Source organism: Haliaeetus leucocephalus, unplaced genomic scaffold (assembly GCF_000737465.1).
Source record: "Haliaeetus leucocephalus isolate CR32 unplaced genomic scaffold, Haliaeetus_leucocephalus-4.0 Scaffold932, whole genome shotgun sequence".
Lineage (NCBI taxonomy): Eukaryota > Metazoa > Chordata > Aves > Accipitriformes > Accipitridae > Haliaeetus > Haliaeetus leucocephalus.
The window spans coordinates 17,062,903-17,078,658 of NW_010973368.1; the positions used below are offsets into that span (position 1 = coordinate 17,062,903).

Sequence of the window (15,756 nt, forward strand, 5' to 3'; positions counted from 1 at the left end):
ACCAGTCTCATTGTGAGCAAATGTTTACCAAAATTTAAAGAATCTTAATGTTTTTATAAAGCACAAAATGATCTGTGTATATGAAAGCAGAATTTACTTTAGTGTTGTAAGAAGGAATAGACTTGAAGAGAATTTCTTTATGGAGCCTAATATACTCAATTGTTACGAAGGGTTAGGACAGTACACCACTTTTTATTTTGGCAGTCTTCTCATCGTTTCTGCGATGTGTTCCAGCTGCTGAGAGACTGAGGCATTTGTTTCAAAGGATCATTTTGAAGCACTGGAGGTGGTTTGGGACTATATACTAATTTGAATTGATTTTTTATTATTATTATTATTCCATACAAAATAAGTTTAGACTGCTTGGTACTGGTTTGATAATGAGTAAGCAACAAAATAGAAGAAGAAAGTCTTTCTTGGGTGCACTTACGTGGCTAAATAGATTACATTTTTCTACCTGCTCAGCAATTTGGTTGTCTCCTACCAACATCTGCCCTAACTAATACTCTGGATTACAAGTGGAATTGAGGAATTAGTCTCTTTTCAGTACTGACAGCCGCAGCTGTCTTGCATGTACAGATAAAGGCTTTCTCAGGTTTTCTTACTGGCATGGACAGAAACATGTTCCCTCCAACTTGCTCACTAAAGTTTTAGTCATTAAATCAGGATGTGAGAACAACCATTTGAATCACTAGCTAGTTGTTCCTTTCTTATGCACAAAGAAGCCAGCTGGTTTTGCTAGCTGTCATTACAGGTGGAGAATTTAGGATTCTGCAGACCTTTTAAGTCTTTGCACCATTCTAGGTAAGGTTACTCTTGAGAATGTGTGCTAAATTTATCCCCAAAATCATGTAAGGTTCTGTACCTCCCCCCCTGCCCCAAGCCAACACCTGTGTTTTACTTCACATTTGTGATTACATGCATTGTATAAATTGATATAAATGTGATTATTTCTGATTATATACTTAAAAAAAACAAAATTCAAGCTACGTGCATTTAGTGATGAGATTGTTTTGCCTAGAACAGGAGGACATCATAGAAAAGTTTGCTGTCCATATGACAGGAAGTGGGGTTTTTGTCTTTATTAGGGACTTTGAAACTCTCCTCATGTTAAAGGGGTTTGTGAAGAGTACTACTTTGGTTCATACATAGTATGAAAGTGTGTCTAGACAAGCACTTGGAAACACACAAATAATTTATCTGTGTATATATCAACAACTTGAAAAGCAATTCATCTTTCTAGTCTGCTCCACTTCCATGAGGATGGTAAATGGTTTTCAGGGGTTTGAGAATTCAGATGAAGTGAAAGATTAAAGGATTACAGTGCGCATTTCTTCCCCCTCAATGCCCCCATGATGTCAGGTAGATGGACATGGTTTAAGAGAACTGCTACTAAGAGGAGGAGGGAGGAATTTGGTTTTGAAGTGTTTCCGTGTGTATATACCCATGGTGTGAAATGAACCTGATAATATTTTACAGAAAAGAACAGTTGCAGGTAATCTTTGTGCTGCATCTCTGCTTCTGACTTCCACTTTTGCAGGTTGTTGCAACGCCTTGTAAAATGTATATAAAATGTTTACACAAACATTTTTTATATATACATTTGCTTGGGCTTTTAAAATGTGTGTATGTGTAAAGACATCAGAGCAATATCCTCATAAAACGTGTCCCAACAGTAGATTTGTGCTTTAAAGTGTATTGTGTGGAAAAGTGTTATCCAAGTTAGAAATCTTTAAAGAATTTATGTACCTTATTGTTTAAACTACTGGGTTATATAGCTTGTATTTTTGCAAATATTAATTCAAGTAGTTCATGTAAAGAATTCTCAGTCAAAACCATCTTTGAAGTCTTTTTTAATCATTCACTTGTTTCAGAGTTCTTAAAGGCATATGTGATTTCAGTTTGCAGTTAATATGTTTCGAACATTACCACCATCTTCCAATCCAACGGGAGCAGAATTTGATCCAGAGGAAGATGAACCAACCTTAGAAGCTGCATGGCCTCATCTACAGGTATTTAATGTTTAGACTAGGATGTCATAGTCTAACAGAATTTGACATTAAAGTCGTTGTTTATTGACTCAAACTTGTTTAGGTTATGTGTTTATTTCAAGTCAATTACATTTCTCTGCAATATTTAAAATATATTTCTTTAATTTAAAGTGATAATATTTTTTAAAAAATCTTAGTATATTATAGGTTAAAGGCTTGTTTCTTGTGGTACAGATGTAACGTGGGATTTTAAATGAGCTTCCGTTTGTCAGTATGAATGCTTTGATCTGACTCAGGCAGAGCTCTAGCTTGCAGAGGTACCATGACAAACAGAGGAGAACAGAGAATTTTCGAAACAAGTACTTCTGGGCGTGATGAATATTAGATTACTGTATGTCATTTGAGTAAAATCTAGTGATGGAGCTCAGCAGAATTTCAGTGCAGTTTAAAGAACCTTAAGTTCTTGTACTTTGTCAGGAGAGCAAAAGCAAAGCTTTTGCTGTGTGGTATATAAATAAAAACATAGTGCTGTTCTGAGCAACTAATTAGTAATTTTGTTAATGTGCTGTTTATTAAATGGTTCCTTGTTTAAAAGACTAATACTGGTTTTTGTTGTTTTTTTTTCAGCTTGTTTATGAATTTTTCTTAAGGTTTTTAGAATCTCCAGATTTTCAACCTAATATAGCTAAGAAATATATTGATCAGAAGTTTGTATTACAGGTGAGGTAAAAAAAGAATTTTTAACTTCAAGCTCTAAATTATTTTTACAATGCAGTAGATTCAAGTAAAGTGCATCTCTTCTTTTCCCTCTTTGCAGCTTTTAGAGCTCTTTGACAGTGAAGATCCTCGTGAAAGAGATTTTCTTAAAACAACTCTTCACAGAATATATGGGAAATTCTTAGGCCTAAGAGCTTACATCCGGAAACAAATTAATAATATATTTTATAGGTATGTCAGTATCTTTGCATTGTGATGCATGTGATCAGATATACAACTAAAAATACTCCCAAGACACTGCTAGCAATTTTTTTTTTAATTCTTAGTAAGTTGATACCCAATATTGCTACATCTAACAATAATTAATACCAGTCTGGGTGATTTAAATTAGGATAGTCTTGCACACAGCATAAATTTGGCAGCTGAAATTTGAGCTAGTATGTGATTTAGTGGGTGGTTTGGTATCTTTATCTGTGAGGCTTCTTTTCTTATTGGGTATTACTATTTGTATTACAGTACTGCCTTAAACTTAGCTCTTCATAATGCAGAAGTTGGGCTCAAATCAAATGACTGAGAGATCTAGAATTTGCTTGAAGGAACATATTTACTGCCTTTTCTTTCCTCAGAACTGAGATGTACCATTTAGGGCTCATGAAATATTTTTTTAATTGCAATAGAATGAACTGTAGTATTATCCTCAATTAAAAAAAAAAGTAAAGATGAAAAATAAATCCACTGTATTACCAAAGGTCTTTAGAAGTGTGTTTTTACTGCCATTATGTAAAGTGTGAATACAAGATTATGGTGCCATTTTTAGTCTTTTAGTTTTGGTATACTTCTCTTTTCTACAATGTTGTATATCAGTTTTACATTCCTTCTATCATGCTTCCCTTTTTCTCTACCACTGTTGTTTTCATCCCAAAATGAATGTATGATGCTACCCCTTTAAGAAAGTAGCAAAAAGCTGCCACATACTTGGTGCCATCTCATGAATGGCACCCAGCAGTACCAGCTGTAGAGGGAGTTTATCCTCCCTGTCTATGGTAACAAGTAAGTCTTAGAAGAGATATAGAGGGGCTACTTTAAAATAGTTAGTAAGCCTTCACTGTCTTGCAGATAACTGCTCTTGACTGGACATGTCAAGAGCCAGTATGTCCTACCGAAAAAGTACAGGTGTATTTTTTCAAAGAAAGATGTAAATTCTTTTTTTCTCCACAAATAGATTTTATTAAATTAATTCCAAAATGCATAATTTTGGAAAAATATCTGAAGCAGACAGTACAACAGCATCACAGCATATTATAATGTGCTTCTGAATAGTGTTTTTATTTGCTACTTCTTGCACTTTACTTTCAGGGATAATGGAAGCAAAGTCTTCAAACACAGATTGTTCTGGTGCAAGGCTTTTGAAAGACTAAGAAATGTTCTGGTCATTAGATCAACTTTGTATTAGTTTGTATATAAATATGTTTTCAATCTGAAACGTGTATGGGAGATTATATAATTTGCGCTGTAGAGACTACCTTTGTCTGCGAAGTTGGGGGGGGGGTTAAACAGAAAACCTCACTTAATTGTGTAATAGTTAGGAGCTAGAAGTTAAAAAATTTTGCATCCAAGTGTAAACTAATGTTCCTGCATGTGAGCACAAGGGAGGAAAGTTGTTTCAACTTCTGTTTTGAATTAGTGGATTGTGCACAATAAGCTCTTAAAGTATGTGTAGAATTTCTCAATATATTTCCTTTCTTACACTTTTTCCTGCAAGTCATCAGTTTGTAACTGTGCTTACCTAAAAAATGTATGGTCTTTGTTTGTCTTTTAGTCACAGATCAGAATTGCATGAATTCTGTCCGGATAGTGCATTAATTTTTTATGTTTTTCTACTGTAAAAAAATTTTTTTTTAATTGAACCTTTATGTTCCTGTTAATTCACTGTGAAGCTTTTCGTATCATTGTCTTTAGTTTTGCTTTGAATTGTTGTGCTGTATTCTGTGGAAAGGATCTTTAAGGAGAAAAAGCTGTCACATCAAATATTCTGGATTTTAAGTAGCTGTCAATATGTCAGTCTATGACAAATTTTCAAATAAATATTTTTAATGAGTAGAATTATTTTCTCATAAGTGTAAATTTTTATAACTATTTGCAAAATACCTGAAGTTTTGCATAGAACTTTCTCAATAAATTTACACTCAGGTGATGGGGAAGAAGAGCGGAAAGGTGATTGCCTAGTAAACTACAGTGCTCTTTCACAAGAAAATTCAGGAAAATTTTACTTCCTCTGTTTATTACAGAGCCTTTTGTATGCACAGTAGTCTGTAATGCCAGAGAGCTTTTTAGATCCATAAGTAGTAACTGTTTGAACACCTTGTGCTTGCATGCGCTATGGACTGTTGAGTCATGGCATTTGATTATGCCAGATGCTCTTGTGTTATTTTAATATTTAAGGCGTTGTTTGCTGTGTTCAGTTTTGCATTATTAAAATGGCATAGAATATGAGTATTGGAAAAAGCTCAAGTGCATGCTGCTATGTTAAATGTGGGGGGAAAGAGCAAGCAGGTGTGCAGGTTGAAAGCAGCTTGATGTGCTATTGATTCATTTCCACAAAGTTTGTTTTCCACTATACATTTCTGTTTTTTCTTTTTACTGAGTGACTAAAACCTCGAAGGTCAAGGCTATCTGTAATGTTAGATGGGGATCTTGGTGTTAGATTTGTATCTCTCTTCAGCAGTAACTCAGTAAAACTTTTTATTTATTTAGGTTTATTTATGAAACAGAACATCACAATGGCATAGCAGAATTACTGGAAATACTGGGAAGGTAAGTTGTAGCTTTGTTTAACTAAACTTGCTTCGTCTTCAGAGTAGACTTTAAAAATCAAGTTGGGGGTTGTGGATTGCTTTGAGACAAGATTAAAATAGCTTCATATCATGTCAAAGCTGTAACGAAGAGAATACGTTTTGTGTAAGATTGCAGAAATGCAGCAAAAACTTGAACCTTGTGGCAATGTTTTGGGATGTTGATAGTGTCTTAAATCTTATTTTTTTGTCTTATGTTATAGCTTAGGATCTTTGTAATTAATATTAGTTGTAAAGCAACTATAAATAACATGTAATGAGTTGAAATTTATTCAAAAATTCTAACATCACTAAATGTGTATTGGGTAAACAAAGGAAGCATAGATTATGAAATTTCAGAAACCTTCTTCTGTTAATCCCATTATTTTGCAAACTTCAGTGATGTATCCAAAAGCCCTTGAAACTAAAATTTTACAACTTAAAGCCGATAGCCTCATCAAAACTAGTGTTTTTATCAACTGATCTCTAATCCATGTGCAAGCTTTTGGGTTTTTATACATTAATACACTTTAAAAGTTTAGTTAGGTTTACTTTATGGTGTTTCCGTATCTTTGCACATAAAAATAACAAGCCAGCGAGAGCAGGTTCCGCAGGGTTTTGTCTGGTTGGGCTTTGGATATCTCCAAGGATGGAGACCCCACAACGTCTTGGGGCAACAGGTTCCCATGTTTGACCACGCTCACAATAGAAAAGGTTTTTTTCTAACATTTGGATGAAATTTCATGTGTTTCAATTTGTGCCCATTGCCTCTTGCCCTTTAACTGCACACCGAGAAGAGTCTGACTGTCGTCTTCACACCATCCCTTCACATATTTGTACACATGGGTAAAATCCCCCTGAGCTTTCTCTTCTCCAGGCTAAACAGCTTTCTTAGCCTTTCTTTGTATGGCAGGTGCTCTAGGCCCTTCATTATCTTCGTGGCACTTTACTGGACTCCCTCCAGTATGTCCACATTCTTCTTGTCCAGGGGAGCCCAGAACTGGATCGAGCACTCCAGATGTCTCACCAGGGCTGAGCAGAGGTGAAGGATCACCTCCCTCAACCTGCTGGCAATGCAGTTCTTAATGCAGACGAGAATGCTGTTGAAACTGGAAAGATGTTTTAAAATTTTCTAGGTCTACGTGTCTGCGCAGAATAGTTCTTTAATTTTCAATGAAATGTTCAATGGTTAAAGGAGTTACATATCCATCATTACTTAAGCATACTATAATCAAGTAATACTCATCAAGATATACTGAAGACTATGTAAAGCTTAAATACTAGAACATGGAACTAAATCTTGAAAACTGTTACTTAAGTCAGCAGCTTTTTCATTCTTGGTTTTGTTAGGTGTTAAGGGAGAAGCTGCTGCCTGAGCATTCACGCAAGGATCAAGGAGTTGCACACACCCCACCCGAGACTTCAGTTGCTCGGACCGGAGTCCCTTCGCAGTGGGCAACTCCAGTGAGCCCACGGGTGTCCCTTCCGACTCCTCACACACACACACTCACCCTTGGGCGCCACTTCTTTCCCTAGGCTCAACCCTTGTTTCCCCAAAACAGAATCTCTAATTAAGGCCTTCAATGTAAAAAGCATAATTTATTCTACCTGTGGTGCACAAATTTAGACGGCTTGAGCTGGGTACCTCTGGAGAGGGACCCCAAACACTAAAATCCCTGGGCAATTGCACCCTTAAAATCTAAGTTCCTGCCCCTCACACCGTAGTCTGGTCCAATAGCAATATTCGGGTCTGGGGTCGTCTTCTCTCTCATTGAGTCCTTTTTCTTGTCTCTAGGCAGGTTCTTTCTCTTTCCTCTTTTTTATGCTACTTGTTACTATGTCTCCTTTTCCTGGCTCAGACCCCCTCTCCTGCTTTCCAAATCTTCTTAACTGCTCTGATCAGAGAATACGTCAACGTTAGGCAAAAGCATTAAGCAAGCTATGAGTTCTATTTTATCATAAGCAACTACTTTTAAGCAGCTAAAAGTCCTTAAAGCCCTCCAAAACATAGTAGCAGCCTCTATAATTTATATACATTCCTGTGCTATTATAGCCTCCCAATCTTATCCCATTATTGCCATGCACTGGTTTGTCTCATTCAGATGTGGTCCTCATGCTCATGTAGCTCCGCTTTGCCACCTTCCACAACATAGGTTAGCTTTAAGTGTTACACACTTAAAAGTTAAGGGTTTTTTTTTTCTCAGGCTTCCAAATCAAAATGTCTAGTAGCTAAATGAGTCTTCCGAGTTGTAACTGTTCTCTATTGGTTATTCTTCCATTCCATTGAGGAGTTTCACACAGTGTGTTGTTGACATAGAGCTTCTTACGAGTAACAGTTTTTAGTTAGGTTCCTGGGTTTGACTTGTCAGAAGTAAAGAGGAATTGAATTTCATGCTGAAGTACTGCATTTCATTCTTTCCCTTTGCTAAGTACTATATAGTACTGGACAAATGAACACTTCCAGTAGGAACTACTAATGTGGTTATGTTTTTTCCGACAATCATCTCTTGACAGGATTGCAGAATTTCTTCATACTCAATCAAGGTCAAACTTGCCCTACAATTCTGCTCCTCTTTGTGGTTGTTAACCCTTAAAACATCTTGGAGAAGCTTTTTTTTTGTTTTTTTTAAATGAAGTTAATCTGTATGTGTTGAGTATGTAGAAGTTGTGGCAAGAACACCATAGAAGTGTTAATGTAGAAATGGGGTTTTGCTATTAAGCACTGAGAGACTTCAGGAGGGCATAACCTTGTATCCTCAAAACAGTTGAGCAGTCATTACTAGTGAAAATTATTTTAAGCATGTACGGCAAGGGTGAGCAAGTGTTACCCAGTAAGTCTTAATTCTGGGACATCATCTGATTTGTGAGATCTGATATACATGTAACTTTGACTATTTTAATGTGGTTTTTTAAGACAAGTTTGGCAGGTTCCTTTTGCTTGGGTGCCTTCTGTCCTTGTTAGTGAGGAGGAATTAATAAAATAGGATTTAAAATAGTAAATGGGCAATAGGATTCTGGATGTTTTAACTGATGTTAATGCTAGCAAAGGAAGTGAACACAAAACACTGTTCTATTCTAGTATGTTGGTTTTAGGTAAAGGTGCCGTTGACCCAGTGTTGAGCCACATCTACACTCACCTCTAACTGGGATGTTATGTGTTGAGATGCTGTTTGGTTATATGCTAGGGTCTTGGAAATAGTAATATTTTAGTGGAAGTCATGTTTTGACTTGTCTGCTGTCCTGGATTGGTCTCTTCTACATCCAGTCTCTGGTTCATTCTTTTAAGTCCATGAAGAAGCTGGGAGAAATGTGTATTCAGAGCTTTGATGAAGTGAATAGTTCATAGTGAAAGTTGGAATCTGCAGTGTAGTTATAGTCATATATGTTGCTTGGAAGAAGAATTTGAGACCTGTGAAAGACTTGGGTGAGGGATGGGCAGAGGTTGATTTGACTATTCTATTAATTTGTAATCTTTAGAGAACTGGATCAAAAAGTCTCTGGCACATGCTTAATTTGTAAATTTTTCTGTTGCATCATGTTCTTCAGGAGATCACAAAAAAAGGGCGCTGAAAACAAGGGTTTTGATATATCCTGTACAGTAGTGCAGATTTTGTATAGTTACTGATTTTTATTTTTAAATTTCTTTCCCTGGCAGCATAATTAATGGATTTGCCTTACCATTAAAAGAAGAGCACAAAATATTCCTATTGAAGGTTTTGTTACCATTGCACAAAGTGAAATCACTCAGTGTCTACCATCCACAGGTAGGTTTTGTTTGGCGCTTTTCATACTAGTGTTAAACTAAGTTGTCCTAGAGAGGTCAGGGGGACTCTACTCATTCTGACATGGATTCTATTCTAAGCTCCAACACTTCACTGCTGACTGGACTTGGGGAAATTACTAAATATATGTACCTATAATGCTTCACTTGTTGAGGAAAAGAAAAAAAATTGTGTGTGTGTTTGTGTATAAATAAATACCTTTTTTGAAAGCACTGTAGTGTTTATAGATGAAATGCATTAAGTAGTTGGTTAATGTGAGACTTCTTGATCATTTGTCCACACCCAGAATTTTTTGTTTATCTTGTTCTTGTCTGTAATGTTTAGACATATAAAAATTGAAGAAGAGTATGGGTTTAATGAATGTCATCTATAAACAGTTTTTTCTAAACTACATGGAGAATTTCAGTGGAATTCAGTTTCTTACAACTGTTGATGTTTTGAAAGGAAATGGGCATTTACTAGGACATCATTATTTAATTCGATAGATCCTTCTAGAAGTACACAGAAAAAAAAGGGGTATCTGAGATGTATTGTGCTTTTAAACCACCTGTATTTTTTTTGTGCTGAGTTTAGTTCCATTCAGAATTCCTAGAGGAGTGGGAAATCATACAGTGTTAGAGAAAACACAGTATTATTGTGATGTGCTGAAATTTTCTCCATGAAAGGTTGTTACACAGCTTTGGGGTTTTTTTTTAATTTGAAGGTTCAACATTTTCGTGTAAGTTCAAGTACTCCTAAGTTTTAAGTACCATTTCTTCAAATAAAATTACTGACAACTTGTATTTTTAAGAACACCATTTGTATAATTACAATTCTCTAGCAATTAGAGATGCTTAGAAGTGTTTGCTTTGGATCTTGCCTACTGGGGCTCCCATCGGTTCCTGTTGAAATAGTAGGCTAGAGCGGCTCCCATTTCAAAAGATTTTTATTTTTTTTCCTAATGCTGTGAACATAACCTGTTGGGGTGTGGCCAATCAGACCTTTCTTATAATCTGAACTAGTGCAGGCAACTGTGATTGCCACCTTTTCTTCTACTTAGCTGAGATGGATTGGTCTTCATCTATTCCCCTTAATTCACAACCTAATTCTCCAGAACCTTCCGGTGATTTGCATTTCTCATTACTGTCAGTAAAAGAAGATAGTGACATAGGGATATGTCACTTACATGTCCCGCTGTGAATGAAATGGGAAAGCATGTCACATGAGTTTAGTGTGTGAAACACCAGAGTAAAACCACAAAAAATCACATTGAAACAGTGGCAGATATTCAGAAGGATTTGCTGCCAAATCGAAATATACATGAAGAAAGCTAATTTCTATATTAAATTCAAATTTACTTCAGAATAGTGGAGAACACTAGATGTAATAATCTTTATCCATTCCTCAAATTACCTAGGGACATTCTTGGTAGCAGTCATCAAAAACTGGAAAGGAATTGGGCTCATCAGCTGAACTTCCATAAATGGAGAGACATTAGAAGAATGATTAAACAGTTCGTGAGGTGTGCAGTGATCCTTCCATTTACTTTGCGACTATTGGCCTATCAAGTGAAAGCGATGTAATAGTTCACCATTTAGGCACAGATAGACAGTCTCATTCTCAGAATTGAAGTTGGTAAATACTGTAATTGAGCCTCAGCTTGCATCAGCTTTACATTAATATGCATAATTATCATTAGTTCTCATGTATAGAAAATCTTAATTTTTACAACTGTTCAATGCATTTTTAACTAACTTAGGTTATGAAATAGAGAATACTTATTAAATCAGCATGGGACACCAAAATACTAGCGATAGCGAATGGAAAGCACTTTAGAGGACAAGATTGTGATTTTTAAATTCTGTTTGAAAAGATGATTTGTGCTGAAATGCAAAGTACTAGGTCTAAAAACAAAGCATCAAATTATGTGTTTATATTATAACCCAGAAAAAGGCAAGGAGAGACTTGGGAAGGTTGGGAAAAATTGGTAAAGCATATTTACCCTTCTGTTGTTTATATTGTCTGCCAAATAATTTTTGTAAAATTACAGAAAAACTATTGTGGTTTTTTTTTAATTCAGTAGTGTTCTCCACTTATGCTAGTGATTTCAAAGTGTATTCAGTTTCACAGTGAGCATTAATAAAAATCTTTTTCTTTTACTGTAGCTGGCGTACTGTGTAGTTCAATTTTTAGAAAAGGACAGCACACTTACAGAACCAGTAAGTTCTTGCTATTATTATATATTTTGGAATATTAATACCTCTTTCATCTGTAGACTGTTTAAGGAGGTTTGTGGAACAAAATATTGATATGTAATTGTTTTTATTAGGAAGAGTCAAATATTTAACCATTTTGATCTATCAAATTCAGTTTTTCCAACAGTTGTTTGGGATGTCCAAAATGAATTAAAATAACATTAAGAGCATACCTTTTACAAACAGACCAGAGTTTATTCTGCTTATTTTGTTCTGACTGACTGGATATGAGATGGTTGATCCAGAAGCATTTTAGTCAGAAATGAGCTTGCCTGAACTGTACTCTGTTGAGAGACTGGCGTTGTGATGGAACACAGATTTCTGGCACATGGAGCTACCTACTGATGCAAGACTTTTGAGTCAGATCCTGTTCATGACTACCAAGTTTGGACCATAGACAAAACCAGACTATGGTCTGGCTGCACATAATTGCATAGATGAATACTTTTAATTGTCCTCAATAGTATATAGTGTTTTGCCTCATTACACCGAATATTAATTAGGTAAGAACTAATATGTTTAATCTCTAAGCAGCAATCAGTAAAAGGATTGCTACCAAAGAAAGTGCACAGTATTAGATTACAACCATTTCTATTGTAAAATGGGAACTGGGCTTCTTGAAACAAATGAATTATGCAGCTGAGCAAGAGCTCTCTTCTACTTGGAGCTTTTAATATTTGCTAAGATATCAAATCTCAGACGTTCTGTCATTCGTGCTATATGAGATCTTGAAATATTAGCTTTCTTCCAGACATCACCTAGAATGTTACATATTTCCTAGTACAAATCTGAACTAATATGCATCCAAGTCTGTTTCCCTTTTTGGTCCCAAATTAGTACATGATTACAACATTCTTTAAAAACTTAACACATGCATCACCAAAGTACTAAGTTCCCCTTCAAAAATTCTGGTCATTACAAAATAAAATGCTTTGTTTCCCCTTATAATTGTCATGAGAGACATTTTGATGTATTACTAAAAAAATCTGCATAAGTTCCCCAAGGTTTCATTGAGGTCACAGTGTCTGCTTTTGTGATTAAATAATACATACATGAAAGATGCACTGATTTCTAAGTGAGTTGTCTTGTCAGTGATGATACTAAATATTGCTTATAGTTTTTAAATATGAAAAGATGGACTTATATAAAAATGTCCTCCATTTCAGAAAACAAAGGGACTGGGTTTTTTGCCTAAATGAGAGGGGGAAAAAATGTTATCTGAGAGAAACGTGAATGGATTGTTGCAACTTTTAAACTATATGAGAAGACAAATATAAACTTTATTTTTAAAGAGTTTTTTTCAAGAAGTCTGTACTGTTTGGGTTGCTTTTTTTTCCTCCAGTTCTACATTTAGGAGTAAACAAACACTATCATATTTTTGTTCTTTATATGGCTTTTCAATCCTTAACCACAAAACAAAAGCATTTATAAACTTATACATTCAAGGTTGTATTAAGTTCTCATCAAAAATACCTAAATTTAAGATTGAGTGCTATGCCAGTCATTTTTAAGTATCTAACATGGTTTAAATATCCTTTGAAGGAAAATGTCTTCTTATTTGAATATTGCTTGGCACCAAATTACCACAGATGGAAAACAGTTTTTATAGTAAAAATTAAAAAAATTAAAAATTTTTGAAATATTACACTTTGGTTTGAAAACTGACATCTTTGGGAAAAAATCATCATCCTTTCATAACAAAAACATTTGAGTCTACTCGCATTTTCCTTAAATCAGAAATTGCTAACAGTACAAGAGTCATTATTTCTTCAATATTTCTTTGTGTATTTTTGAAGATCCTTGGATAAATTATGATGTAACTGATAACTCCACTAATAAATACAATGTCCGAATGTATTTAACTGCTGAACTAGTACCACTTTTCAGACTTAAATTCTTCTACTTACATACTCAATAGATGAGAGAGTTTGTTTTTCAATTAGACTTCAGAAACATTTCCCACAGATGTGTAGACTCTTTCTGAAGAGTTGTGAGCCAACTGGCAGACAACTTCCTTTTGTCACATTTTAATGGATCCTTTAGTTGTCTCCCTTCCTCCTTTCCTTCCCCCTCCCCGTCTTTTGGATATTCATGGTTTGCTAGGCAAAAAGTGCTTCAGCAAGCTGGGTAAATAATAATCATGAAGAAAGATAAGTCTGTGATTATAGTAATATAGTCAATTAAATAAAACTCAACATTTAAGAGCAACACGCCTGGAGTAGTCGGTCACCTGTCGATTTGGATATTTGTAGTAAATCTTTTCTTAAAATATAATGATAGCACTTAATTTCTTGAGCTTCAGAGTATGCCTCCAAGAAATTAGATATTGAAAGCTGCTATCACTTAAGTGGCAGATAATTTTCCCCATAGCATAGTAGCAAATTTGCACTTTGATTATGTTAAGTTAGATTTCAGGTTACTTTCTATAGTCTTTTGATTATTATTTTTGAACGTGTCTTATACACTTAAAACTTTGTTTTCTGAAGAAGTGTTTTTAGACCTATTAACAGTTCTTTCTGTAACACTGAACCATATCTGATCACTGCTGCCACATGGGACAAGAAATCTGCATTTTGTCTTCTGTTTAAAATATCAGACTACTTAAATATAACTTAGTGCGAGGCAAAGTCAAATTATTGTGAAGATTGTGTTCACTTTGTCTCTGCAGGTTGTAATGGCACTGCTGAAATACTGGCCAAAGACTCACAGTCCAAAAGAAGTCATGTTTTTAAATGAACTAGAAGAAATTCTAGATGTGATTGAACCATCTGAATTCGTAAAAGTTATGGAGCCTCTTTTCAGACAGCTAGCCAAATGTGTGTCCAGTCCACACTTTCAGGTCTGTATTTACTGAATGTACAATAATAAAAGGATTCTTATAAAGCAGACTTGTTAATGGTATTACCTACTATTATTCACAGTAGTGAATTCTATTTGTTGCAGAAAGTGTTCAATTCTGTTTCAAATTTTAGGGATCCAAACGTTAGCTTTATCGTTTCTTTTCAAGAATGCGGTATGTGCATTCGTATTGGGTGATTCACTTCAGTGTTATGCTTAACATAAAAGCTTAAAAGCTCACTGTTTTCAGAAGTACTTGAACCCTTTCAGTACATAGTATTTGCATTTCACTGCTTATAGTAGAGTTCTACAGATACTATTTCTTCGGGAAACCATTCTTTGCTTGAATTTCAGAGTTCATAGGTTATAGTTTGAATCATATCCCTATCAATGAGAAAGCAATTTTTCCATCTCTCCATCAGCTCCATGACTCCCATTTGCATTAGAAAAATCCAAATCTAAGTTGCAACTTTTCTTACCTTTCCCTTATATTTGCCAAATTTTTCAATTATTTGCTCTTTAAGAGATTGTCTGAAGAAGTGTTCGTTTTTTCATGTCGTCTTAGGTTGCGGAGCGAGCATTATACTACTGGAATAATGAATATATTATGAGTTTAATTAGTGATAACGCAGCAAAGATTTTACCCATCATGTTTCCATCCTTGTACCGGAATTCAAAGACGCATTGGAACAAGTAAGAAGCGCTTGTACAAATAAAAGCCTAGATTTAGGCTTAAAAGTGGTTCAGATATTTGAGTTGCTAGTTTTAACAGCGTGTTGAGCTGTTCATTCTATGCCATTGAAGTTGCTGGATAAGGAGGAGACTAGGAAGTCTTAAGAATTTAGAAAGGTAGCTTTTCCTTTAAACATTCCTTCCTCCATTAAACAAGAAACAGTGTTGTAGTGCAACTGATCTATAACACATTTTTATTAATATGAAGCAAATTTAGCATTAATCTGTAGTTCAGATACTTCTAAAGACTAACTTTGGTTTCTGATCTCTAGCCTCTTTGCTGATTTGCATTTCTTCCACATTCTAGTGGAATATGTTGTAAAACAGGTCATTTTTCCCTTCCTTTTTTTTTATTGTTTTCTTTTCTTTCTCCATTGACTATTTTCACTTTTTGCCCCACAATAACATAATACTTATGCATGAAAACAGTCCTGGTCAGCTCCTTTCTGCAGCTGTTCCATTGTAAAGTGCCTCTTTGAGCTATTGTGCAACTGCTGGGATGGTGAAAGTATCACAGTCTGACACTGGCCATGCATTGAGGACTGCTGATGGGTTGGCCAAGAATGACTAATCAGTCTGCTACTAAACACAGGAAAAGAAATGGAAGATAAAGTGATGTTGAAGTGATTGG

General features: G+C 35.2%; 1 protein-coding gene across 3 annotated transcripts in view; it reads left to right on the forward strand.

Annotated features, from left to right (window-relative positions):
* The window catches only part of PPP2R5C (protein phosphatase 2, regulatory subunit B', gamma), an 85,912-nt gene that overhangs the window by 59,341 nt on the left and 10,815 nt on the right, over window positions 1-15,756 (forward strand). For 2 of the 3 annotated variants that reach the window (XM_010583951.1, XM_010583949.1), the window contains 8 exons: window positions 1,902-2,012; window positions 2,619-2,711; window positions 2,809-2,939; window positions 5,463-5,522; window positions 9,195-9,303; window positions 11,466-11,519; window positions 14,224-14,394; window positions 14,959-15,086. In XM_010583951.1, the coding sequence (XP_010582253.1) occupies window positions 1,902-2,012; window positions 2,619-2,711; window positions 2,809-2,939; window positions 5,463-5,522; window positions 9,195-9,303; window positions 11,466-11,519; window positions 14,224-14,394; window positions 14,959-15,086 (857 nt within the window). The remainder of the gene's footprint in view (window positions 1-1,901; window positions 2,013-2,618; window positions 2,712-2,808; window positions 2,940-5,462; window positions 5,523-9,194; window positions 9,304-11,465; window positions 11,520-14,223; window positions 14,395-14,958; window positions 15,087-15,756) is intronic. The other variant, XM_010583950.1, reaches the window with a different exon arrangement.